The sequence below is a fragment of the Microcaecilia unicolor genome, chromosome 4, assembly GCF_901765095.1.
Source record: "Microcaecilia unicolor chromosome 4, aMicUni1.1, whole genome shotgun sequence".
In the NCBI taxonomy this organism is placed as follows: domain Eukaryota; kingdom Metazoa; phylum Chordata; class Amphibia; order Gymnophiona; family Siphonopidae; genus Microcaecilia; species Microcaecilia unicolor.
Window position 1 is genome coordinate 290,741,435 of NC_044034.1, and position 25,583 is coordinate 290,767,017.

Here is a 25,583-nt window from a genome sequence, read left to right on the forward strand (position 1 = left end):
TCTATCCTTTGCCTGAAAGTGAACGTGAGGCCTATCTGTGGCCTACCGTGGATTCTTTAATCACTGCGGTGACTAAGAAAACGGCTTTGCCAGTGGAAGGTGGCACGGCCCTAAAGGACGCCCAAGACAGAAGATTGGAGGCGGCCTTAAGGTCGTCCTTTGAGGCGACTGCTTTAAGTTTGCAGGCCTCGGTTTGCGGTTCCTATTTGGCCAGGGCGTGCCTGACTATGGTGCAGCGGGCTTCCCCCTCGGATCATTCCTTGAGGGCTGATTGGCCGGCCCTGGAATCGGGCTTAGCCTATTTGGCAGACTTGCTGTATGATGTCTTGAGAGCCTCAGCTAAAGGCATGGCTCAGACAGTCTCTGCGCGGCGGTGGCTTTGGCTGAAACATTGGTCTGCTGACCACGCCTCTAAATCCCGCCTGGCTAGATTGCCTTTTAAAGGCAAGCTGCTCTTTGGGGTCGAGCTGGACAAAATCGTGACCGATCTCGGCACGTCTAAGGGCAAGAAGTTACCAGAGGTCAGGGCTCGGGCTAGTACTCGTTCCGGTACCTCCAGAGAACGGTTTCAGGAAGCCCGTCGGTACCGCCCGGGCAGGTCGGGCTCCTCTGCCCCCTCTTCCTTCAAGAGGACTTTCTCCCCCAAGCAGCATTCCTTTCGCAGAGACCGCCGTCCCGGAGGTGCTCCCTCCGGTCCTCCCCCAGGGTCTCGTACCCAATGACGGGGCCTTGGTCCACGCCCCAGTGCAGATTGGAGGACGGCTGTCCTCGTTTCTGGGCGAGTGGACCACAATAACTTCAGACGCTTGGGTGCTGGAAGTCATCAGAGACGGCTACAAGCTAGAGTTCTGCTGACCCTTAAGAGACGGGTTTGTACTCTCTCCCTGCAAGTCTCCGGTCAAAGCTGTGGCAGTGCAGCAGACCTTGGTCAACCTGATCCGCCTGGGTGCGGTCGTTCCGGTGCCAGAAAATCAGATTGGCAAGGGACGTTACTCCATTACTTTGTGGTACCAAAGAAAGGAGGTTCTGTCCGGCCTATCCTCGACCTCAAAGGGGTCAATCGGGCCTTGAAAGTGCGGCACTTTCGCATGGAGACTCTCCGCTCTGTTATAGCGGCAGTGAAGGCAGGAGAGTTCTTGGCTTCCTTGGACATCAAGGAAGCTTACCTGCATATTCCCATCTGGCCTCCTCATCAACGCTCCCTGCGTTTTGCAGTCCTGGGACGACACTTCCAGTTCAGAGCCCTCCCTTTCGGGTTGGCTACTGCTCCGCGGACCTTTTCCAAAGTAATGGTGGTCATCGTGGCCTTCCTGCGAAAGGAAGGAGTACAAGTCCATCCTTATCTGGACGACTGGTTGATCCGAGCCCCCTCTTATGCAGAGTGCGGCAAAGCTGTGAACCGGGTGGTTGCTCTTTTGAGCTCCCTGGGGTGGATCATCAACTGGGAGAAGAGCCAGCTGCGCCCGACTCAGTCCCTGGAGTATCTGGGAGTTCGATTCGACACCCAAGTGGGCAGAGTGTTCCTGCCAGACAATCGGATTGTCAAACTTCAGGCTCAGGTGGACCAGTTCCTAGTAGCCTCTCCTCTTCGGGCTTGGGACTATGTGCAGCTGTTGGGCTCTATGACGGCTGATGCTATGACGTGGTCCGAGCAACAGCTAGACAGATGGCCTGGCAGTGTCTGCTCGATATCTGCTTTGGTTGCGTCACTGGTCAGCGGATATGGCGTCCAAGCAGTGTCATACGAGACTTCCCTTTCGAGGGAAGTTACTTTTTGGTGAGGATCTGGAGAAGATTGTAAAGGATTTGGGTGATTTGAAGTCCCAGCATCTTCTGGAAGACAGACCTACTACTACTACTATTTATCATTTCTGTAGCGCTACAAGGCATACGCAGTGCTGTACACCATACACAAAAAGACAGTCCCTGCTCAAAGAGCTTACAATCTAGATAAGACAGGTAAACAGACAGAACAATTAAGGGGAAGGGAATAAATAGGTGAGGTTAAAGGACAGGGCAAGTGAGTAGTGGTTAGGAGTCAAAAGCAGTGGTAAAGAGGTGGGCTTTAAGTTTGGACTTGAAAACGGCCAAAGACAGGGCTAGACGCACAGGCTCGGGAAGTCTATTCCAGGCGTGAGGTGCAGCAAGACAAAAGGAATAGAGTCTAGAATTAGCAGTAGAGGAGAAGGGGACAGATAAGAGAGATTTATCTACAGAACGGAGTACCCAGGGGTGGGGGGGCATAGGGAGAGACGAGAGTGGAGAGGTAATGGGGAGCGGCAGAGTGAATACACTTATAGGTCAATAAGAGAAGTTTGAACTGAATACGGAAACGGATAGGGAGCCAGTGAAGTGACTTAAGAAGGGGGCTAATGTGAGCATAGCGACTTTGGCGAAAATAGAGTTAATTCTAGGCCAGGTCCTTCTAGATCTCATTTTCGCGATGCCCGCCAGTATAGACCTGGTCGCTCCTCTTTTCAGCATACTAGATTTCATCAGGCTCTGGGTCCAGACCTCAAGCTGCAGGTCGCACTTCCCAATGATGGGGCGCAGGCCCACTCTTCGACTCCTGTCATAGGGGGTTGACTGACCCTCTTTTATGAAGAGTGGGCCAAAATTACTTCAGACCAGTGGGTCTTAGCTCTCATCAGAAAGGGGTACATAAGAACATAAGAGTAGCCATACTGGGTCAGACCAATGGTCCATCTAAGCTTAGTATCCTGTTTCCAACAGTGGCCAAGCCAGGTCATAATACCTGACAGAAACCCAATTAGAAGCAACATTCCATGCTACCAATCCCAGAGCAAGCAGTTGCTTCCCCATGTCTCTGTCAATAGCAGACGTTGGACTTTTCCTCCAGGAACTTGTCCAAACCTCTTTTTATACCCAGATACGTTTACTTCTGTTACCACATTCTCCTGCAAATAGTTCCAGAACTTAACTATTCGTTGAGTGAAAAAATATTTCCTCCTATTTGTTTTAAAAGTATTTCCATGTAACTTTGAGTGTCCCCTAGCCTTTGTACTTTTGCAATGAATTTATTTTTACTCATTCTACACCACTCAGGATTCTCCCCTCATCCATCTCTTTTCCAAGCTGAAGAGCCCTAACCTCTTTAGCCTTTCCTCATACGAGAGGAGTTCCATCTCCTTTATCATTTTGGTCACTCTTCTTTGAACCTTTTCTAATTCCGCTATATCTTTTTTTGAGATACGGTGAACTGAATGAAATACTTAAGGTGAGGAGAGTCATTATAGTATTTTTGGTCTTATTCACCATTCCTTTCCTAATAATTCTTAGCATCCTGTTTGCTTTTTGGCCGCCACCACAAACTGAGCAGAAGATTTCAGCATATTATCTACAACGACATCTAGATCTTTTTCTTGAATGCTGACCCCCAAGTTGGACCCTAGCATCAGGTAACTATGATTCAGATTCTTTCCAAAGTGCATCACCTTGCATTTGTCCATATAAAATTTGATCTGCCATTTGGATGGCTAGTCTTTCAATTTCCTAAGGTCTTCCTATAATATTTAAGTCCACACGTGTTTTACAGGCTAGAATTTGTGCTTCCTGTCGGAGAATCATTTTTGGAATCTCATGCCACAGTCTCCAGAAGACAGGCAGTGCTGTCGACGTTGCACTCGTTGCTGGACCTCAGAACGGTGGTTCCGGTTCCTCAAGCTGAATTACGCACCGGCCGCTATTCAATTTACTTTCTAGTTCCTCAGAGAGGAGGAGCTTTTAGACCGATTCTCGATGTCAGGAAGGTAAAGGAGTGCCTCTGGGTTCGTCACGTTCGCATGGAGAACGTCCGATCAGTGATAGCGTTGGTTCAGCTGGGGGAGTTTCTCACGTCTTTAGAATTGAAAGAGGTGTATCTACACATTCCCATTTGGCCGCCTCATCAGAAATTTCGATTTGCCGTGTTAGGCCGTCATTTTCAGTTTCGTGCTCTGCCTTTTGGTCTGGCTATGGCACCCTGCACCTTTTCCAAGGTAATGGTAGTCACCGCAGCCTTCCTTTGTAGAGAGGGGATCAGAGTTCATCCGTATCTCGACAACTGGTTGATTCGAGCAGATTTGGAATTGGACAGTCAAGTGGCCACCTCTTGAGTGCTGGAATTCCTTCAATCCCTCGGTTGGGTAATTAATCTTCCCAAAAGCCGTCTTGTTCCTTCCCAGTCCCTGGAATATCTGGGAGGTGCTCTTCGATACAGCTCAGGTTCGGGTCTTCTTGCCAGAAAACAGGAGACTCAAACTCTGTTCTCAGGTTCGCGATCTGTTGCGTTCCTCTCAACCTCGAGCCTAGGATTACATACAGGTTCTGGTTTCTATGATGGCCACTTTGGAGGTGGTTCCGTGGGCCAGGGCACACATGTGGCCTCTTCAGAGCGCTTTGTTGAGTCGTTGGTCTCCGGTATCCCAGGATTATCAGTGTTGCCTACAGTGGCTCCTCATTGCGAAAGACAGCATGACTTGGTAGCTGTTTCCTCCCAATCTTTGGAAGGGAATTCCTTTAGTGTCCCCTCAGTGGGTGATGTAGGTCACGGATGCAAGCCTCTTGGGGTGGGGAGCTCACTTTCTCCACCGTGTGGTGCAAGGATGTTGGTCAGAGACGGAAGCGAAGTGGTCCATCAGCCGTCTAGAGCTGAGGGCGATGAGGCTGGCACCCAGGTCTTTTCAAGATCTCCTGGTAGGTCAAGCAGTTCGAGTCCTCTCGGACAACATCTTGGCGGTGGCTTATATCAGTCATCGGGGGGGGGGGGGGGGGGGGGGGGGGACGGACACCCAGCGCAGCATTGGCCTTGGAAGCGTCCAGTCTCTTGCACTGGGCGGAGGAGCACCTTCTCTGTCTCTCGGCGGCTCACATTGCAGGTCAGACCAATGTTCAAACACATTTTCTCAGTCGTCATCTCCTGGACTCGGCGGAATTGGAGCTGGTGGCGAAGGCCTTCCAACTGATCTGCCAATGATGGGTCACACCGGTGATAGACCTGATGGCGACCAGCTGCAACACCAAAGTCCCCAAGTTCTTCAGCAGAAGAAAAGAGGGCGGTTCTGCAGGTCTAGATGCTCTATTGCAGCCGTGGCTGACGATGGGTATTCTCTATGTTTTTCCTCCTTGGCCTTTGATCAGACGCCTGTTGCATCGGGTCAGGTTTCAACAGGGTCTCGTACTGTTGGTGGCTCCAGACTTGCCACGCTGGCTCTGGTACGCGGATCTCATGCGTCTTCTATTGGAGCCCCCATTTCACCTTCCTGTCTTGCTCGGTCTTCTGCATCAGGGTCCAGTGCAGATGGAGGACGTCTCCTGCTTTGGTCTTATGGCTTGGCTCTTGAAAGGGCAAGCCTAAGGAAGAAAGGATATGATGATTCGGTCATCGCCACTTTATTACGTGCTTGGAAACATTCCACCACTACAGCTTATGCCAGAGTATTGCACACTTTTGAGGGGTGGTGTGCCGAGCGAGCTTGGTCTCCTCTTTCGGCCTCTATTTCCCAGATTTTGTCTTTTCTTCAGGACGGTTTGCAGAAAGGGTTGTCTTATAACTGTGTTTGAGTTCAAGTGGCGGCTCTAGCTTGTTTCCAGGAACGCGTGACCGGCTCTTCCCTTGCAGCTCATTCAGATGTGGCCCAGTTTTTGAAAGGCGCTCTTCATCTGTGTCCTCCACTTCGGTGTCTGTGTCCTTCATGGAAGTTGAATTTGGTTCTCAGTGCATTGCAGGATGCACCCTTTGAACCCTTGCGGCTAGCTTCAGATAAAGATCTCACTCTGAAGACAGTGTTTTTGGTTGCTATTGCCTCAGCCCTCTCGTGTTGAGAGCCCTTTCTTCAATTTTCCGAATCTGGCATAACTTTGGACGGTTTCTTTGTTTTTGCTTAAGGTCATGTTGGCCTTTCACCTGAACCAGCCACTTTTTCTTCCCTCTTTTTCGGAAGTTGGATTTTCCAGGCAATTTTGCGCTTCTGCGTCTTCTGGATGTTCGCCGGTCTCTTCTTCGGTATCTTGAAATGACAAATGAGTTCCATTGCTTGGATCATCTGTTTGTCCTTTTGTCTGGTCCCAGACGTTATGTGGCTTCCAAGGTGACCATCGCACGGTGGTTTAGGAAGCCATTGTTTCGGCGTACATGGTGAAGGGTGTTGTTCCTCCTGCTGATTTGTGTGCTCATTCGACCCGAGCGCAGGCTACTTCCTGGGCGGAAACAGGCATGCTTTTGTTGGAAGACATTTGCCGAACGGCCACCAGGACCTCTTGACATTCCTTTGTTAAACACTATAGGTTTGATGTAGCAGCTAGGCGCATTTTGGAGCAACAGTGCTCTCTCGGGGAGCTGTGGCTGCCCACCCTATTTAGGGATTGCTTTTTTACATCCCACCAGTTCCTGGATTCATCTGCTGCTGAATCTAAGGAAGGTAAAATTATGTCCTACCTGATAATTTTCTTTCCTTTAGTCGCATCAGATGAATCCAGGATCCCTCCTTATGTCTTTATGGCAGTGTTTTTATTCCTTAAATTTAGGCTGGATGATGTTCCAGATGATTGCAGAGTAACAGGAGAATGAAGAAAGACGGAACACACCATATTGTATCTTTCAGTTTACGCTTTGTTGATGTTGTGACTTGTATTTCTTTAAGTTACAAGTTTGTGTGTTATGCTGTTGCCGCACTGTTGTCAGGAGGGCTTCTTTTTGGTTGGTATCTTTTCCTCTGCTTTGGGAATGCAACTTATACTGAAGTGACAGGGAGCATGAGGTTCAGAGTCACCGCTTTCTCTTCAGTGTTCTCTATCTCCACCTGCTGGTAGGCGGATATAACCCACTAGTTCCTGGATTTATCTGCTGTGACTAAAGAAAAGTAAATTATCAGGTAGGACATAATTTTACTATAATGCTTGTTTTTGTCTCTCCCTTATAGGACACCATCTAATCCCTCCACAGGAAAGGAGAAGATATCTGGAGGAGACTTTTTATTTTTTCCTTTTCCCTGTTCTGTTAAGTAAATAGCGGCTGCCATTCCATTTCCTTTGCAGGTGGAGGACAAGCCCAGGGCCATGATGCTTGAGGTCCTAGATTAAGAGTCTCCTAGAGAGGCTGTGACTTACATGATGTTTTCGTGCAGAATTGGGGGGTCCCCTCTGTCCCAGTACGCCCCAAGAAAATTGACACCATGTACCGGTTTGATAAGTCTCAGCTGCTTCAATATTCCCTGGTGGTTGAATCTGCCCTCAAAAGGGCCTAGAGTTCTAGAGACTATGCTTCGGCACCCCTGGGCAGGGAAGCTATAGCTTTGGGCTCTTTAGGGAATAAGATGTTTCAGGCCTCTATGCTCATCTCCTGTATTCAATCTTACCAGCTGTTCATGAGCATGTACTTGCGAAACTCAGTGCACAAGCTGCTAGAAAAACTCTCCCTCTGGAGCAGGCCGAATTGCTTCGCCTTCTGGCTAGTTGTAAGTTCTTGGCCAGAGGTGCGTAAAACACTTTTGACATGGCTTCCAGGATCTCCGCCCAGGGTATAGACCAATGCGCAGTTGCTCATGGCTGCATGTCTCTGGCTTGAAGCCGGCAGTTCAGCAGAGGTTGGCAGATGCCACACCCCGGGAGATAACCTTTTTGGAGAGAAAGTTGAGGAGGTTGCTTACTAAATCAAGAAATAGTGTACTGTTACCATCCATTCTGCATCTGCCGCCTCCAGTAGGAGGTCTTTTGACAAGTCTAAGAGGGGTGCTTACTACTCGTAGACACAGGTGTGCCACCTTCTTACACCCGCCTCAACAGGCTGAACCACAGCACGCTCGTTCACGTCAACAGTGTGCGCCTAAGGCCCCAGCAGCACCCCAGTCGAAGCAAGGGACAAATTTTTGACTGGCTGCAGCAGAGCATAGCCGAAGTAACAGTGACAGGCCCAGATGACTTGCTGGTCAGGGGGAGGCTGAATTTTTACCACTAAAGGTGCCCGTTTGTAACCTCCGACCGGTGGATTCTTCAAATAGTCTGTTACACCGTGCATTAGCGACAAAGACCACCAAATTGCCCACCGAGAGCTCATTACTTCAGCTCTCAGCATGAGCCAACTACTTGCAGAGGAACTCTCAGTCCTTCTAAAGGCCCATGCGGTCAAGCCAATTCCACCAGGAGAGGAATGGCAGGGATTCTATTCCAGTTACTTCCTTGTGCAAAAGAGTATCCCATCCTGGACTTAAGGGCTCTGAACAAATTACTGGTCAAAGAAAAGTTCAGGATGGTTTCCATGGGCAACTTCCTTATGATTTCAAGAAAATGATTGGCTATGCTTTCTGGACTTGAAGGTTGCTTACACATGCATCCTGATAACTACCAGCTCACATAAAGTTTTTGGCTGGGAACTGAATAATATTATTATTGGGTCCCAGGCCTAGCTTTGGTTCAGGCTCCAAAATGAGAGAAAAACTTATAGGCCTGTGTCTCTGACTTGAACTTCCGTGTCGGAAACACTGCAGAACAAACAGAAAACCACAAGGGTGGGGGTTTAACTGACAGAGTAACATTGTTTAGCAACATGGTGGCCACAGATGTGTTAGTGAAAAACAGTACAAAATGGCTCCTCAGGAAGATGTAGCAATATGGTGGTAACAGATGGTCTTGAAAAACAACAAAGATGGCTTCATAGGAAGATGACCAGGTGTCACAGAAAATGTTTTGAGGAAGATGTGGTCAAAAATGTAGAATTGAAGGGGTCTTGCAAGAACATGACTGTCTTCCAGTAAGGGGTGGTCTTTTGGTAGCTTTTCTAGTAAACACTCATTACCATAGCCAATCAGTGTAACCTATGGAACTTTGTAAGTCTAAGTGCTTTGAAAATGAGCCTCATTGCGTCCACAGTTTGTGATGCCTATGACACGTCTTCACGTGAGAACTGCCCAATGGACCCTAACTTCTCAGTGCTACCAAGCCATGGGAGATCTGGAGGATGTCGTCAGTGTCCCCAGAGCTTGCTCGCTCCCCGGTGTGGTGGACTATTCAATCCAATTTGATTCTGGGACTATTCAATCCAATTTGATTCTGGGACTTCCATTCCAAATTCCTCAGCTGCAAAAAGTGCTGACGACAGATGCATCTCACCTGGGGTGGGGAGCTCATGTAGATGGGGTTCACACTGAAGGTGCTTGGTGTACCCAGGAAACAGATCTCTAGATCAATTTCCTGGAGCTTCGAGCTACTTGGAATGTTGTAAAGGTTTTCAGAGATCAGCTGTCTCACCAAATTCAAACAGACAATGAGGTTGCGATGTATTACACCAATAAGCAGGGGGGGACTGGATCACACCCTCTGTGTCAAGCCGTTCAGATGTGGCTTTGGCTGTCAAGCATAGGTACGTTCCTTTGCGCCACTTAGCTGGTGGGCAAAGCTGACAGACTGAGTAGGGTCATGCAACCACACGAGTGGTCTCTCAACATGGGCATTGCCAGAGAGATCTTCCGAGCATGGGACACCCCCTCAGTGGATCTCTTTGCCACTCAGGTCAATCATAGAGTCCCTCAGTTCTGTTCCAGGCCCAGGACAGACTTAGCATCTGATGCTTTTCTTCCTCATTGGAGGACAGGACTTTGTATGTGTATCCTCCTTTCTCCGAGGACAAGCAGGCTGCTTGTTCTCACTGATGGGTGACGTCCAGGCAGCCCCCTCCAATCGGAATCTTCACTAGCAAAGGCCTTGCTAGCCCTCGCGCGCCCATGCACACCGCGCATGCGCGACCGTCTTCCAGCCCGAACCGGCTCATGTTCGTCAGTCTTCTTTGTCCGCGCTCGGGCCGGTCGTGTTTTGCCGCCGTTTCGTGCCCCTCAAGTTGACCTCGCGCGTCTTCGCGATTTTCGCTTTTAAAAAATAAAAAAAAGAGACCGATCCGGTCTTTACCCCTTTCCCGTGTTTCCAGCTTTTTCCCCGCGTAAGTTTCCTTTCGCTTTCGGGACCGGCCTATTTGGCCTCGGTACGGGTTTTTTCTTCCTTCTTTTTGGTGACTTTTCGTCATCATCGCGAATTTTGATTTCGCCGGCGTGATTTTTCCGCCCATGTCATCAAAGTCTTCCAGCGGCTTCAAGAAGTGAACCAAGTGTGCCCGGGTAATCTCGCTCACTGATAGGCACGCTTCGTGTCTTCAGTGTCTGGGGGCTGGGCACCGCCCGCAGGCATGTAGTCTTTGTGCTCTTTTGAAAAAGAGGACTCAGGTAGCGAGATTGGCCCAGTGGCACGTGTTGTTCTCGGGCTCTTCGACGACAACAGCACGGGACTCGTTGAGTGCATCGACGTCGACAGCATCGAAGTCTTCGACCTCTGCATCAGCATCGACTGCATCGAGGCTTCTACCTCCTGCATCGTCGGTACCGAGACACCGAAAGACTGCGTCGACGTCGGTGGTACCGGGACCTCCGCTATTGCTGATGTCGTCGGACGGTGGTGCTTCGTCTGGAGTGCAGGTGAGGGCTGTCCCTTCCCCTGCTGGTGGCGGTGAGCCTTCGGGTGGGTCTCCTCCTGCCCTGAGGGCTCCTGCGGTACAGCCCCCCCGAGATCGACCTTCTTCGGCCTCGGCCCCGAGGAAGCGACGGTTGGATTCTACGTCCTCCTCGTCGGTACTGGGAAGCTCCGGTGACATGCTTCGCTTGAAGAAGTCAAACAAGCATCGACACCGGTCTCCTTCCCGTCTCTGTACTGAGAGCTCTGGGTCGCCGAGGGAGTCGGCACCCAGTAGGCATCGGCACCGGGAGGACCGCTCACCCTCTATTCAGGAGGTGTCGATGCGCTCCCCCTTGGACAGCCCGGAACCGCCTCCACGCCCGGAACAGACTCTGACCTCGACGCCTGCATCGGCTTCTCAGTCTTTCTCCACAGCCGCTCTGCACGAGAGTCTCTGGGCCGTTCTTCCAGAGATTCTGGGAGAGCTGTTGCGCCCTTCTCCGGTGCCGGGGGTGCTTGCGCCTCCGGTACCATTGGGTGAGGCGACGGCTGGCCCTTTGCCTGAGGTGAGGTCCCCGGTATCGGCACCGCTTGCGGTACTGGTTACGGCCGCCTCCCAGGCAGACTCCCCGTCGGCGGAGGGAGCTTCGCCGGTGCTGGCGAGGGAGTCCATCTCTCGACGCTCCCACCGTGGCCGTGTTCCCACGGAGTCGAGTCGGGCACGGCTTCAGACGCAGGTCCGTGAACTTGTGTCTGATACCAATGGTGAGGCCTCGTGGGAGGAGGAGGAGGACATCAGATATTTCTCTGACGAGGAGTCTGATGGCCTTCCTTCTGACCCCACTCCCTCCCCTGAAGGCAGCTTTCTCCTCCCGAGAGTCTGTCTTTCGCGGCCTTTGTCCGGGAGATGTCTACGGCCATCCCCTTCCCGGTGGTCGTGGAGGATGAGCCCAGGGCTGAGATGTTTGAGCTCTTGGACTATCCTTCTCCACCTAAGGAAGCGTCCACAGTACCCATGCATCATGTCCTAAAAAAGTCATTGCTGGCGAACTGGACCAAGCCATTAACTAATCCCCACATTCCCAAGAAGATCAAATCCCAGTATTGGATCCATGGGGACCCAGAGCTGATGCGCACTCAGTTGCCTCACGACTCTGGTGTGGTGGATCTGGCCCTAAAGAAGGCTAAGAGTTCTAGAGAGCATGCTTCGGCGCCCCCGGGCAGAGACTCCAGAACCTTAGACTCCTTTGGGAGGAAGGCCTATCATTCCTCTATGCTCGTGGCCAAAATTCAGTCCTACCAGCTCTACACGAGCATCCATATGCGGAACAATGTGCGACAGTTGGCGGGCTTGGTGGACAAGCTCCCTTCTGAGCAAGCCAAGCCGTTTCAGGAGGTGGTCAGGCAGCTGAAGGCGTGCAGAAAATTCCTGGCCAGAGGGGTATATGATACCTTTGATGTTGCGTCCAGGGCCGCTGCTCAAGGTGTGGTGATGCGCAGACTCTCATGGCTGCGTGCCTCCGACCTGGAGAATAGGATCCAGCAGCGCATTGCGGACTCCCCTTGCCGGGCGGACAACATTTTTGGAGAAAAGGTCGAACAGGTGGTAGAACAGCTCCACCAGCGGGATAACGCTTTCGACAAATTCTCCCGCCGGCAGCCTTCAGCATCTACCTCATCAGGTAGACGTTTTTATGGAGGACGGAGGGCTGCTCCCTACTCTTCTGGTAAGCGTAGGTACAATCCTCCTTCTCGCCAGCCTGCGGCCCAAGCTAAGCCCCAGCGCGCGCACTGTCGTCAGCAGCGTGCGCCTCAGCAAGGCCCCGCGGCTCCCCAGCAAAAGCAGGGGACGAGCTTTTGACTGGCTCCAGCAGAGCATAGCCGACATCAACGTGCCGGGCGATCTGCCAGTCGGGGGGAGATTGAAAGTTTTTCACCAAAAATGGCCTCTTATAACCTCCGACTGTTGGGTTCTTCAAATAGTCCAGCAAGGGTACACCCTCAATTTGGCCTCGAAGCCTCCAAATTGCCCACCGGGAGCTCAGTCCTACAGCTTCCAGCACAAGCAGGTACTTGCAGAGGAACTCTCCGCACTTCTCAGCGCCAATGCGGTCGAGCCCGTGTCATCCGGGCAAGAAGGGCTGGGATTCTATTCCAGGTACTTCCTTGTGGAAAAGAAAACAGGGGGGATGCGTCCCATCCTAGACCTAAGGGCCCTGAACAAATATCTGGTCAAGGAAAAGTTCAGGATGCTTTCCCTGGGCACCCTTCTTCCCATGATTCAGGAAAACGATTGGCTATGCTCTCTGGACTTGAAGGACGCCTACACGCACATCCCGATATTGCCAGCTCACAGGCAGTATCTGCGATTTCGTCTGGGCACACGTCACTTCCAGTACTGTGTGCTACCCTTTGGGCTCGCCTCTGCGCCCAGACTGTTCACGAAGTGCCTGGCTGTAGTAGCAGCAGCGCTTCGCAGGCTGGGAGTGCACGTGTTCCCTTATCTCGACGATTGGCTGGTGAAGAACAATTCCGAGGCAGGAGCTCTACAGTCCATGCAGATGACTATTCAACTCCTGGAGCTACTGGGGTTTGTGATAAATTACCCAAAGTCCCATCTTCTCCCAGTACAGAGACTCGAATTCATAGGAGCTCTGCTGGATTCTCGGACGGCTCGTGCCTATCTTCCGGAGACAAGGGCCAACAATCTGCTGTCCCTGGTCTCCCGGGTACGAGCGTCCAAGCTGTGGTTTCAGGCTGCTGGGGATCTAGAGGACGTGATCCACCTGTCCACGAGTTTTCTCAAATCCCTGTACTGGTGGACGATTTGGTCCAATTTGACTCTGGGACGCCCTTTCCAAATTCCTCAGCCACAAAAGGTGCTGACTACGGATGCGTCTCTCCTGGGGTGGGGAGCTCATGTCGATGGGCTTCACACCCAGGGAAGCTGGTCTCCTCAGGAACGCGATCTGCAGATCAATCTCCTGGAGTTACGAACGGTCTGGAACGCTCTGAAGGCTTTCAGAGATCGGCTGTCCCACCAAATTATCCAAATTCAGACAGACAACCAGGTTGCCATGTATTACATCAACAAGCAGGGGGGCACCGGATCTCGCCCCCTGTGTCAGGAAGCCGTCAGCATGTGGCTGTGGGCTCGCCGTTACGGCATGTTGTTCCAAGCCACATATCTGGCAGGCGTAAACAACAGTCTGGCCGACAGGTTGAGCAGGATTATGCAACCTCACGAGTGGTCGCTCAACTCCAGAGTAGTGCGCCGGATCTTCCAGGTGTGGAGCACCCCCTTGGTAGATCTCTTTACATCTCGAGCCAACCACAAGGTCCCTCAGTTCTGTTCCAGACTTCAGGCCCACGGCCCGACTGGCATCGGATGCCTTACTCCTGGATTGGGGGGAAGGCCTGCTGTATGCTTATCCTCCCATACCTCTGGTGGGGAAGACTTTGTTGAAACTCAAGCAAGACGAGGCACCATGATTCTGATTGCTCCTTTTGGCCGCGTCAGATCTGGTTCCCTCTTCTTCTGGAGTTTGTCCTCCGAAGAACTGTGGAGATTGGAGTGTTTTCCGACCCTCATCACCCAGAACGAAGGGGCGCTTCTGCATCCCAACCTCCAGTCTCTGGCTCTCACGGCCCTGGATGTTGAGAGCGTAGACTTTGCCTCTTTGGGTCTGTCGGAGGGTGTCTGCCGTGTCTGCTTGCTTCAGAAAAGATTCCACTAAGAGGAGTTACTTCTTTTTATGGAGGAGGGTTGCCGTCTGGTGTGACAGCAAGGCCTTAGATCCTCGCTCCTGTCCTACACAGACCCTGCTTGAATACCTTCTGCACCTGTTTGAGTCTGGTCTCAAGACCAACTCTGTAAGGGTTCACCTTAGCGCAATCAGTGCATACCATTACCGTGTGGAAGGTAAGCCGATCTCAGGACAGCCTTTAGTTGTTTGCTTCATGAGAGGTTTGCTTATGTCAAAGCCCCCCGTCAGACCTCCTACAGTATCATGGGATCTCAATGTCGTTCTCACCCAGCTGATGAAACCTCCTTTTGAGCCACTGAACTCCTGCCATCTGAAGTACTTGACCTGGAAGGTCATTTTCTTGGTGGCAGTTACTTCAGCTCGTAGAGTCAGTGAGCTTCAAGCCCTGGTAGCCCAGGCCCCTTACACCAGATTTCATCATAATAGAGTAGTCCTCTGCACTCACCCTAAGTTTTTGCCGAAGGTAGTGTCTGAGTTCCATCTGAACCAGTCAATTGTCTTGCCAACATTCTCTCCCCGTCCGCATTCCTGCCCTGCTGAACGTCAGCTGCACACATTGGACTGCAAAAGAGCATTGGCCTTCTATCTGGAGCGGACACAGCCCAACAGACAGTCCGCCCAATTGTTTGTTTCTTTTGATCCCAACAGGAGGGGAGTGGCTGTGGGGAAACGCACCATTTCAAACTGGCTAGCAGACTGCATTTCCTTCACTTACGCCCAGGCTGGGCTGGCTCTTGAGGTTTCATGTCACGGCTCATAGTGTTAGAGCCATGGCAGCGTCAGTGGCCCACTTGAAGTCAGCCACTATTGAAGAGATTTGCAAGGCTGCGACGTGGTCATCTGTCCACACATTCACATCTCATTATTGCCTGCAGCAGGATACCCGACGCGACAGTCAGTTCGGGCAGTCAGTGCTTCAGAATCTGTTTGGGGTTTAGAATCCAACTCCACCCCCCTAGGCCCATGTTTATTCTGTTCCAGGCTACACTCTCAGTTAGTTGGATAAGTTGTTAGGTCAATCTCAGTTATGTCCTCGCCGTTGCGAGGCCCAATTGACCATGTTTGTTGTTTTGAGTGTGCCTGGGGGCTAGGGATACCCCATCAGTGAGAACAAGCAGCCTGCTTGTCCTCGGAGAAAGCGAAGGTATTCTCCGAGGACAGCAGGCTGATTGTTCTCACATACCCGCTCGCCTCCCCTTTGGAGTTGTGTCTTCCCTTGTCTTTGTCTTGGTATATACGGGACTGACGAACACGAGCCGGTTCGGGCGGGAAGACGGTCGCGCATGCGCGCGCGAGGGCTAGCAAAGGCCTTTGCTAGTGAAGATTCCGATTGGAGGGGGCTGCCGTGGACGTCACCCATCAGTGAGAACAATCAGCCTGCTGTCCTCGGAGAATACCTTCTACAGGTATGTAGCATTCGCTATACCCCTCGTGGGGAAGACTTTGCTGAAGCTCAAGCAAAGACCGTGGGACCATGATCTGATTTGTATTCTTTGTTTGCGTATGCAAAAAAGAACACAAGTCTAGAGAGCCTCATAAAGAGAATTTTTGGAGCCAGGTCCAAATAATCAATGTTGGTGTTTGCTCCGACATTAAATACGTCAGTCCCTATGGCTACTAGACCTTTGTCTCCCACTGGGAGTGGAGGAGCAAAGAGTACGTCTCCACCTCAACATCGGCTGCTATGTATGTCCTCCAGGACCAGTTGGCATCGGACCCAACACAGAAGAGATGGGAGGATTTGACATCATCCTTGTTGGCTCTGAGGGGTGTTGACGGTCAGCGTTGAATGAAGGCCAAGAAGGATAAGCATAGATTTTTCCCCTCTACGCATGGTGCTGGGAGCACTGGGGCACCAAGAGATCTTGGACCAGAGAATCATTGGCACCGGGAAGAGTGCTCTCCCTTATCGAAGAGGTGACTACGTGGAGGTCTCCATGTAGCCGGGAACCAGGTACCCGAGTCGACACCAACGGTTCAGCAGACTCTGACCAGATGCCCCCAGCCAACTCCTCACAGTGAGGACCATCTGTGGCAGCAGAATTTGTGCTTTGTGGTGGTGTTTGTAGTTGAAGAAAGCTGTTCCTGCTCCCTCCATACCTGTCTACTGCTGAAACATTGTTAGCCCTGCCCTCAGTGACATCACTGGGTGTGCGAGGGTGAATAACGAGGCAAACGCACGTGACTAAGGCGTTCCTTGGTCCACTGCTTAGGACTACAAATTTTACTTTTTCTTTTCTGGTGATCCCTTTTTTTTTTTTCTTGAATATGTGTGTTATACCTGTAGTATTAGGGTAGGGCCACTATGGTGGTCTGCCCCCTAGGTAGAGTAGGGCTACAGTTTGTAGGGAGTGGGTTTTATGGGAAATTGGGGTGAAGCATGCTCAGGTAATTGAGCTATTAAAATTTGAGTTGTTGAATGCTAGATCTTCACTGTGTAAAACTACCCTGATTAGTGACATGTAAAGTTGGATGTGTTGGGACTTACTGAATCATGGCTTGAGCCATCAGAATCATTAGCAAATTTATGTTGTGCCGAAGGATATTCATGGAACTGGAAGTATAGGGATGGAAGGCGTGGAGGTGGTTTGTTTTTTTATTATTCGGTCTGAATTTGAAAAAGTCTTTGGTATGTGATGGGCTGACGTTTTAGTGATGAAAAACTGCTCTATTTGTTTATTGTATTGTCCCCACAATTGAGGGGATTTTCCTGGTTATTGACAATGCTTATGTCTCTTCCAGTTGATGTTCATTGGCATGGGTGACTTTAATATACCTATTACCCTAGGAGGCAGGTGTTGTATTCTTTATTTGATGCTTTATTGGCTCTTTCTTTGGTGCAAGTTATATGAAGTAAAACTTATCAAAATGGGCACATTCTGAATTTGTTTTTGTTTTGTTTTTTTTAGCTTCAGGGTGGACTCAGACAACTGATGTTGAGGTTTTGGCCTGGATGATCATTCATTTAGTTATTTTTAATCTCCCTGGGGCAGAAGATTAATCAGTGGAGTGGTTCAGTCTGTTAGATTGAAGTGACTGTTGATAGATCCTCGGTTATTAAAGGAATGGCCTCCTAAGTTAGGGGACATTCCTCTGCTACCTAAGAAAGAAGTAATTGCGCATTGGAGTACCATATTGAAGGATGCACTGGACATTGATGCCTCGGTGCAAATTTGTTCTGTTCAGTGGCATACTGAGGGCAGGGCCTACGCAGGAAGCTGTATAGAGGAAGCTTCCAGGACTGGCTGAAGGCAGCACTTTCATCGCTGAGACGCTGCTGGCGGGCGTAGAACCTTGGAGGCATGAAGGAGCAGACGAGCGTGGAGTGAGGAGGGGGGAGGAGGAAGGAGGGAGAGCAATGCCAGCCAGACCATAGGGAAAGGGGGGTGGAGAGAGGAGGATATAATGTGATGCCAGATGTAAGGGGAAGAGGGGGTGGAGGAGAGCGATGTCAGACCTAAGGGGAAAGGGTGGTGGAGAGAGGAAGGAAAGTAATGGCAGGAGAATGGGAAAAAGGGGGTGGAGAAAGGAGTGAGAGTGATGCTAGATCAAAGGGAAGCAGGAGTGGGGAGGGGAGAGAAAGGTGGGATGCATGAGGGAGAGGAGACTGGGAAAAGGCTAGATCAGGGGAGTGGGAGAATGCGATGCAGTACTTGTAATTGCCTTTATTATGCACCTGGCCCTTTCAGCTGGGCCTTTGCAATGCCAAAGGTCGAGGTTAGTTGGTGTGCTGTTAGGAGCACTTCTGCCTTGCTTTGTTTGAGCTTCCCTGCTTTACCCTTTTGGCTTCCCTGCTTACCCTTTTGGTGCTGATAGGAGCACTTCTGCCTTGCTTTGTTTCCTGCCTGTATGTCTTGCCTTGTTCTTGTTTGGTCTGTATGCAGTTCAGCTTGTATGCTTCCCTGCTTTACCCTTTTGGTGCTGATAGGAGCACTTCTGCCTTGCTTTGTTTCTGTACCTTGTATCCTGTGTGAGCATCCTGAACCCTAATCCTGTTTCAGTCAAGCTTGTTTCTGTACCTTGTATCCTGTGTGAGAACCCTGAGTCCCAATCCCCTTTCAGTCAAGCTTGTTTCTGTACCTTTGTATCCTGTGTGAGAATCCTGAACCCTGTTTCATTCAAGCTTGTTTCTGTATCCTATACCCTGTCTGAGTCTCCTGAATCCTGAACCCTGTTTTAGTCAAGCTTGTTTAGAATCCTGTGTCCGGTGTGAGAATCCTGTTGGTCCAGTCTGTCTGCAAGCTCAGTCCAGTAAGTCCGGCCGGCCGCCTGCACCTGGGGGCTCAACCCCTGGGGAACGGTGGTCAAGCGCAGGTGAAGACAGGTTGCTCTGTCCTGCTTATTCCCTGCTTGCCTACTGCTTTAGTTCCAGTCCTGTGGTTCCAGTTCGGTTGTTCCAGCTTTGTCTGTCTACAGCTTCTCCTGCCTTGCTTGTTTACCCAGTCCTGGTTAGGGCTCTTGCCTACTCCTGCCGCTTGTCGGCAGTGCTCACGTTGTTCCAGTGTCCGAGAGCCTGAGACCGTGACACTCCTACTGGATTCCAGCTTAACTCCTGAGAGAGATTTTCCTTATGCTCATTAAACCAGTCTCTTCATAAAGGTGGTTAATAAATCCCAGTAAATTAAATTAAATATTTCCAAGGTGCTTATCCTTAGAGCTGGTTCGCAGCTACCATTGCTTAAGTCCTGAAGCCTTCCAAGAGGTGCTCCCCTATCTCTCCTAGCTTCCTTTACCTTTGGGGTCCTTCTCCCCCCCATTGTGAGTTCCTATTGTCCTAATGCAGTTTTCCGTGATCCTGATAGTTAAGGATGCCCACGCATGAGAATTTAACTGGCCTGCTTGTCTGAGAAAGCGAAAATACTTACCTCTACCAGGTATTCTCTGAGGACAGCAGGTCACATTCTCCGTACTCTCCCACCTCCCCTTGGAGTTGTCTTGTTTAGCTATGTTATTGTACTAATTGGACCCTCGTTCGCGAGTTGGGCGGGAAGGTACCTGTGGCATTCGTGGTGGGAGCTCTGCCTTGAGCTCTTAAGTTACAGTATGCTGGGTAGTGTTTCAGCACCAGGCATCACGTATGATGTCACACACGTGAGAATAAGTGGCTTGCTGTCCTCGGAGAATATCTGCTACAGGTAAGTATCTTCGCTTTATAAGTCACCTATGTGGAACTGTGTCAGTCTTTGAAATAGTAAGTACACTTCATTCTAGCATTCTCTAGATCAGCTGTCTGGTCACCAAGTCGTAGTCTGCCCATTGGTCAGGATGACTCTGGCATTACTTTTTGCCTGCTTACTACTGCTTTTTAGAAGCAAATCAAGTGACCATGAGCACAGAATCTATGTTGATAGTCCAAGTGTGTTAAACTTTCTAATGAAGTGTGCTTAGCTTTAGAACTGCTAGTCCCAGGATGCTTTGCAGCAGGGACAGACTAAGAGATATATTCATTATCCCACCTGACTAGTCCACATGCTTGGATTTGTGCTGTCCTGCTAGCAGGTGGAGATGGAACTACTGAGCTGTAATGTCTTCACTTAAGAACCCAGTGCAATACCCTCACCTTGACCAGTTGGTATTAGTCTGCAGAAAGTAGTAGGCTTCCCATGCAACCTCTGGTGGTCTGATAGGACTTTATTCTCATTTCATTGGTTGGTCTTATGTTTAAAAAAAAAAAGGGGGTGTAACACCTTTGGGGGAGGTCCAAGATTCCTCCTACCAACCAACCATTTTCTAAAGTGGTTACATTTTGGGGGGGCCCTTTGGGGGGGGGGGCTTGAATACCTGAAATTAATTGCTGTTCCAACAGATAATTTAGCAGCTGTGTCTCAGTGTTTTTTGTTTTCTCTTTGTTTTGTCACTCTGGTTTAGCTGGGAAAGAGAAGCTGCTCTGGAAAGGCTTTCATTTTAGATTCCATAGGTTTTCTTTGTCAGACTTCCCTCTGTGCAGGGTGCTGAAGTGTGTTCACTGTGGCAGCACTGCAGGATAAAAACAAGTGCTGTTCTGTTTCTGGGGTGCGAAGGTTGACTACCATGCCATGGGGTATTTCTGTCAGTGTGAGGAGAGAAAGCTGTGGCTTCCTTTCCTCTTGGTACCAAAAGACTGCCAGATGAGCTCTGGTTTCTCTTGCTGAACACACAGTGGCAGGCCAAACTTTGGTAGAAACTGCCACATGTTCACAGAGCCTGCTGCGGTTGCTGCTGAAGATGAGCCTCCTCAGTTGTCCATCTCCTGCTGGCAGCTGTGGATCCTTCCCCTTGCGGGTAGGTCATAAGGCTTTTATGTTTTGTTCAGGACTTTTTGCTTGAATTGTTGCACAGAGCCTTTTGTATGGGTAGAGACTTTTGCTTTTCTTAATGTTCCTGCTGCTTCTCCTAATGTAGCTGTTGAGCAGCCCAGGTCGGAAAAGACAGATCAGAATGATGGGCTTTCTGTAGCCTCTGAAGTGGAAGAGAAGGTAGATGTAAATTTGGCAGACTTAATAGTTTGGGCTAGAGGAAGATATTCTCTCTTGAAGAGGGATGAAGTTCCAGTATGAGGAGAACATTCTATATGTTCCGTATTTTTGGTAAGGAGAACTTTGGTTTTAATTTCCCAGGTTTTGTCCACTCTTTTAAGATTTTGGTGGACAAGCCCAGTTCTGAATCCCAGGATCCCCCTTTGGTTGGTATCAAAAAGCCATCCAAGACATTTCCTATCCTTTAGGTGATATCATTTGTGCAGATTGCGAGGTTCCAAATGCTAATTTTCATGGTAAGTGGTGTATGGCTAGGCTCTACCTGATAGTTACTAAGCAACAGGAAAGATTCAAGCTGCCTACGGTAGATGTGGTGATCTCAAAGTGGCTAACAAATTCTCAAGATTCCAAGTTTTCAAATGTAAACTTTTTTTAAGATCACTGCTCTGTGGCAGTGCACCAAGGAGAGTGAGTTACTACCTAGTTTTAACAGAAGCTTACCTACTACATATCCCATAAGGAAGCCTCTTTGACTTTACTTGAAGTGTGCGATCATGGGACTGCATTTTCAGGTTTATGCGCTACCTTTTGGACTGGCCATGGCACTGCACATATTTTTACAAAGGCGACTGGTGGTGGTAGTACTTATGGATGCACTGGGGTGGACCAAAATCATTTTTATTTTCTCCCCCTAGCAAAAAGGTCCTAGTACTCAAATGCCATGCTGGTACTCAAATGCTGGTACTCAAATGGGGTGGAGAGATCACTTAAAAAACAGTAGCCAGGCTTCTGCAACTACCTACAGAATCTATGAAAAGCAGCATTGGTGGACAGAGCCAGGGCTCTTCCATTAACACTTGGAACATTTTTTAGCAGGTAATGGAAAAGGTACTAGTACTCGGTACCCCTTGATAAAAGCCTTGGTCCACCGTTACTTAAACTGGTTAATAAAAGTGAAGTCATCCACAAGAAATCAAAACAGACAGCAAGTGGTACGCTGTATTACAAAAGTTGGGATGGATTGTCAATTTCTCCAACAGCAACCTTACCTCATCCCATGCATTTGAATATTTGATGTAAATATTCTAACAATTTGCTGTTGGAGAAATTGACAACCAGTGTATCGCCCCACAGTGAGATAAGACATTATAATCCCAGATCAGAAGGCTTCTCACTCTTTATAAACTAGGGGTTTGGCAGTAGCTTAAAGTGTTATCAATGACTGTAACCTTAAGAGTTAGTGCCATGGGCATGGGACCTGTTTTATTTCACAGAGTTCCCTTCTTTTGATACACTCCACAGAATCAAAGAGTTCCACCTTGAAATACCCCTAGCACCAGAGGTAGGCTAGAACCTCAACTGGTGGCTATGCAGCAATAATTTGTTCAAAGGAAAGTTTGTAAACACTAGATTGGATCCTTGTGATAGACGCAAGTCCCACAGATTGGATGGATGGCACATTGTCTAGACAAATGGGCACAAGGTTGGTGGTCAGTCAATCATCTGAAAGCATGAGCAATTAAGCTTAGTTCTCCTGGAGTTTCATTGGTTACTTCAAAACAGTGGTAAGAATTCTTTGATAATTTGATGGCAGTAGCTTGTCAACAAATAAGAAGAAGTTGTAGAAAGTGTGGATGCTGATGAATTGGGTGGAGGAGAATCTGGAGGAAAATATCTGGGTGGATTTCTCCAGGAATTCCATGGATCCAGGAGAATGGACGATGCTTTCTTGGAAATGGCACACCATTGGGGTTATGTGATTGTATACTGGATGGCAACAGGCAACAATGTGAAGGTTCCAGACTTTTTCAGTTGGAGAAAAAATTGGAATAGGTGCCTCAATTCAGTCAAGGCTGCTCAGAAGATAGAGAGGCATCAGGGTCTAGTAGGACAAATTGCTCTGGAATAGGGAGGGGCTTGATGTCTCTGAAAGAAGAGGATCCTCTATCTCTTGATCCAAGGCCCAGTCAGTATGTTGGATTTATCCATTTTGTTATACAACTAGCTCCTTGGGAGGGCACAAAAGAACACTATTCAAGTAAGGTGATAGACCTTTTTCTAGACTGTAGCTACCTTGTTAGCATCCATGAGGAATTTTGAGAATTTAGTATCAAGGTAATTGTATTTCTCTCAAGATATTTGAATTTCTTGCAAGATGGTTTGGACAGGGAGCTGCCATCAATCCACCACATCACCGTTGAATCCCCTGAGATTTAAATTTGGTCTTGTCTACCTTAGAACAGCCTCCTTTTGATTCTGTAATCTTAAGATCTCACCCTTAAGACTGTTTGTTTTTCTTATAGCTATTTGTTCAGCTAGATGAATTTCAGGGCAAGTCCTATAAGAACATTTTTGGTCTTTAGTAAGGAAGATTGTGCATAGACAATTCCATCTAACCTTTCATCTGAATCACCCTTTGTTTTTCAGGATCTTAAAAATGAGGGTAGTTAAGTTTCCTTGCACAAATTGGAGTAGGACAAATGTTGAAGTACCTGAAGAGTCCAGAGTCAGATAAGCTCTTTATACTTTTTGGTGGAGTCTGTAAGGTGAAGAATCGAGTGACAATTGCTTGATGGGTTAAGAGAATATTGATTCTGCATTCTCTCAGTTCTATATTCTTTTTTCTGTTTGTCACTACAGATTGGATGTTCAAGTTTGAAGTGATGTAGCCCTTGGGGCCAAAGTGTTAGGGCTTTGTCTCACCCTCAGTTAAGTACTGCTTTGGTACATCCAGTGTGGACTGGTCTAGTGGGATGATAAGGAAGGGTAAACTAGTTCTTACATGCTAATTTTGTTTCATTGAGTCCGTCCAGACCAGCAAGAACTCACCTGTACTGCTTAGCATCAGTTTTTCCATCTCCTGAAGCGTAAAAATTGGATTTTTGCCTAGTTTGTTATTCCTGTTGGATCTTTAGTCTGGAAGGCTTTATCCTTAGTGGTTCTTTGAACGGTTTATTAATTCCTATGAAAGTGTTTTCCTTTTAATTGCCTTTGCTCTCTTGCTCCGTTATGAAAAATACTGACTGGCCAGGGGTTGGCACGGTGTTCTTAAGTGATGAAGTCACAGCTCAGTAGATCAGTCTCCTCCTGCTGACAGGATAGCATAAACTCAAGAATCTGGATTTGTCTGGAGGGACTCGAGGAAAGAATTAGCAGGTAAGAACTAATTCACCCTTCAGGGGCAATCTGGCTTTAATAGAATCTTTGTATTAAGTAACAAATTGAATGCTGTGCTGGTGGTAATGTCAGAATGGATCTAGTAAAACATTCCTATTTGCTTTGCTCTTCCAGGTGTGATTCCTCACATCCATAAGTCTCTGATTGGAAAGAAAGGGCAGCAGAAAACTGCGTAAGAATTGTGTGGTGAACAGCCTGCTTCCTCCCTGTCATTGTACTGTAACTGGGGCAGAAGAAAATGGGATATGTGGAATTTTTTAAAGACATAGTTAAAGGAAGAACTTAGGCAATTGATCGTAGACATGAGAAAATAAAAAAAATAAAAAAAAAAAAAAAATATTTGTATGTTCTTAGATTCAAAAAGGTTTGACAGGTGTACCTTTGAGTCACGTGGCAGCAATTTGTGTGTTGATTGGCTAGGTTTTCTCCCATTGTGTTTTATACAAAAATGGATCTGATAAACCATTTGTTTTTTTTTTACAAAACTTTGTGTCCTGAAGTCCTTGGGTATGGTGGAAGCAATTATGAAATGCTAGCATGGCAGGAAATTCAGCTTTCTCATTTGCAGTTTGTACAACTCATCCATCTGTTAACGCTTCACTGCTTATTTCATTCAAATAAATTACATGAATAAGAAATTTGCTTCCTGACCGTTAAAGGGCAGTTAATTTTTTTCCAAGTCTGAATATTTCAGTAACATTAATCTCAAAATTCACCCAAATTCAGTGTAAAAATAAACAGGCTCATTCAGTGACAGTGCTGTGCATAGTCATGTGGATGATCTGGGTTTGATCTGTAAGATGTTTCCCAGCTTAGTTGTGCCTGGGGATGCTATGGAGACAGGGATCAGCCCTTGCACAGATGAGATATACTAGCTGGAATTAGTATGTATATATTACCCTGCAATGATAGAAGGAAATAACTTTTATTCCATAGCAGGGGCGTATCTGAGGTTCGGCGGTAGGGGGGGCAGGGGCTAGAGTGAGGGGGCACATTATAGCCCACCCCTACCGCCGTCACCCCTTTCCCCGCCTACCGCCGTCACCTACCCAACTGGAAGGGATGCAGCTTTCAGAGCACGAGGATGAAGAACTCAAACAAGACCTCGGCTGGGCTGGCGGGGGTTGGGGTCCCCCGCCAGCTGCAGTAATATTTTTAAAAACCAGCAGGAGGAAGCGGACCTTGGGGGTAGGTGACGGCGGTAGGCGGGGAAAGGGTAGACAGGGGAGGGTTAACGGCGGTAGGGGGGTCCAGGGCGAAATCTGCGGGGGCCCAGGCCCCTATGGCCCCACGCAGATACACCCCTGTTCCATAGTGTCCCAGAGATCAATCCACAGACATGGGTTATGTCCCTTTACCAGCAGGCAGAGATAGAGAGAACTTCAGAGGTTTACTAGATGTGGTCATGTGCATTCACCTTAACTGCAGTATTCTCTCTATCTAGCAGGTGGATGGTCATATCTGTGCAGCTCTAGCTTCTGGCCTGGTCCCCTGGGTCTAGTTGAGCTTCTGGGTTCTGAGGTGTCCTGGGACTTGGGTGCACACCTGGTGGTGCCAGGTCCCTCCCTTTCTCCCCCTTCAACCCCTCTTCTCTCCCTGACTGGGGTTTGTGGTTCTCACTCTCCTGACTTTAAAAGGAGTCTGAGGTTTCTTTTGCTCCAGCGTCCTCTCCTGCCTTAAAAAAAATAAATGCCGTTTAAGCACTGTTTTTTTTTTTTATTATTATTCATATTCTTTATTCTCCGAGGAC

The 25,583-nt window shown here is 48.8% G+C and overlaps 1 protein-coding gene across 1 annotated transcript in view; it reads left to right on the forward strand.

The window, feature by feature from the left end:
- The window catches only part of LOC115469234 (histone H2A.V), a 128,026-nt gene extending 103,715 nt beyond the window's left edge, over positions 1-24,311 (forward strand). The window contains exon 5 of the mRNA XM_030201675.1: positions 23,948-24,311. Within this exon, the coding sequence (XP_030057535.1) occupies positions 23,948-24,009 (62 nt within the window). The 3' untranslated portion in view covers positions 24,010-24,311. The remainder of the gene's footprint in view (positions 1-23,947) is intronic.
- Positions 24,312-25,583: the final 1,272 nt, after the last annotated feature.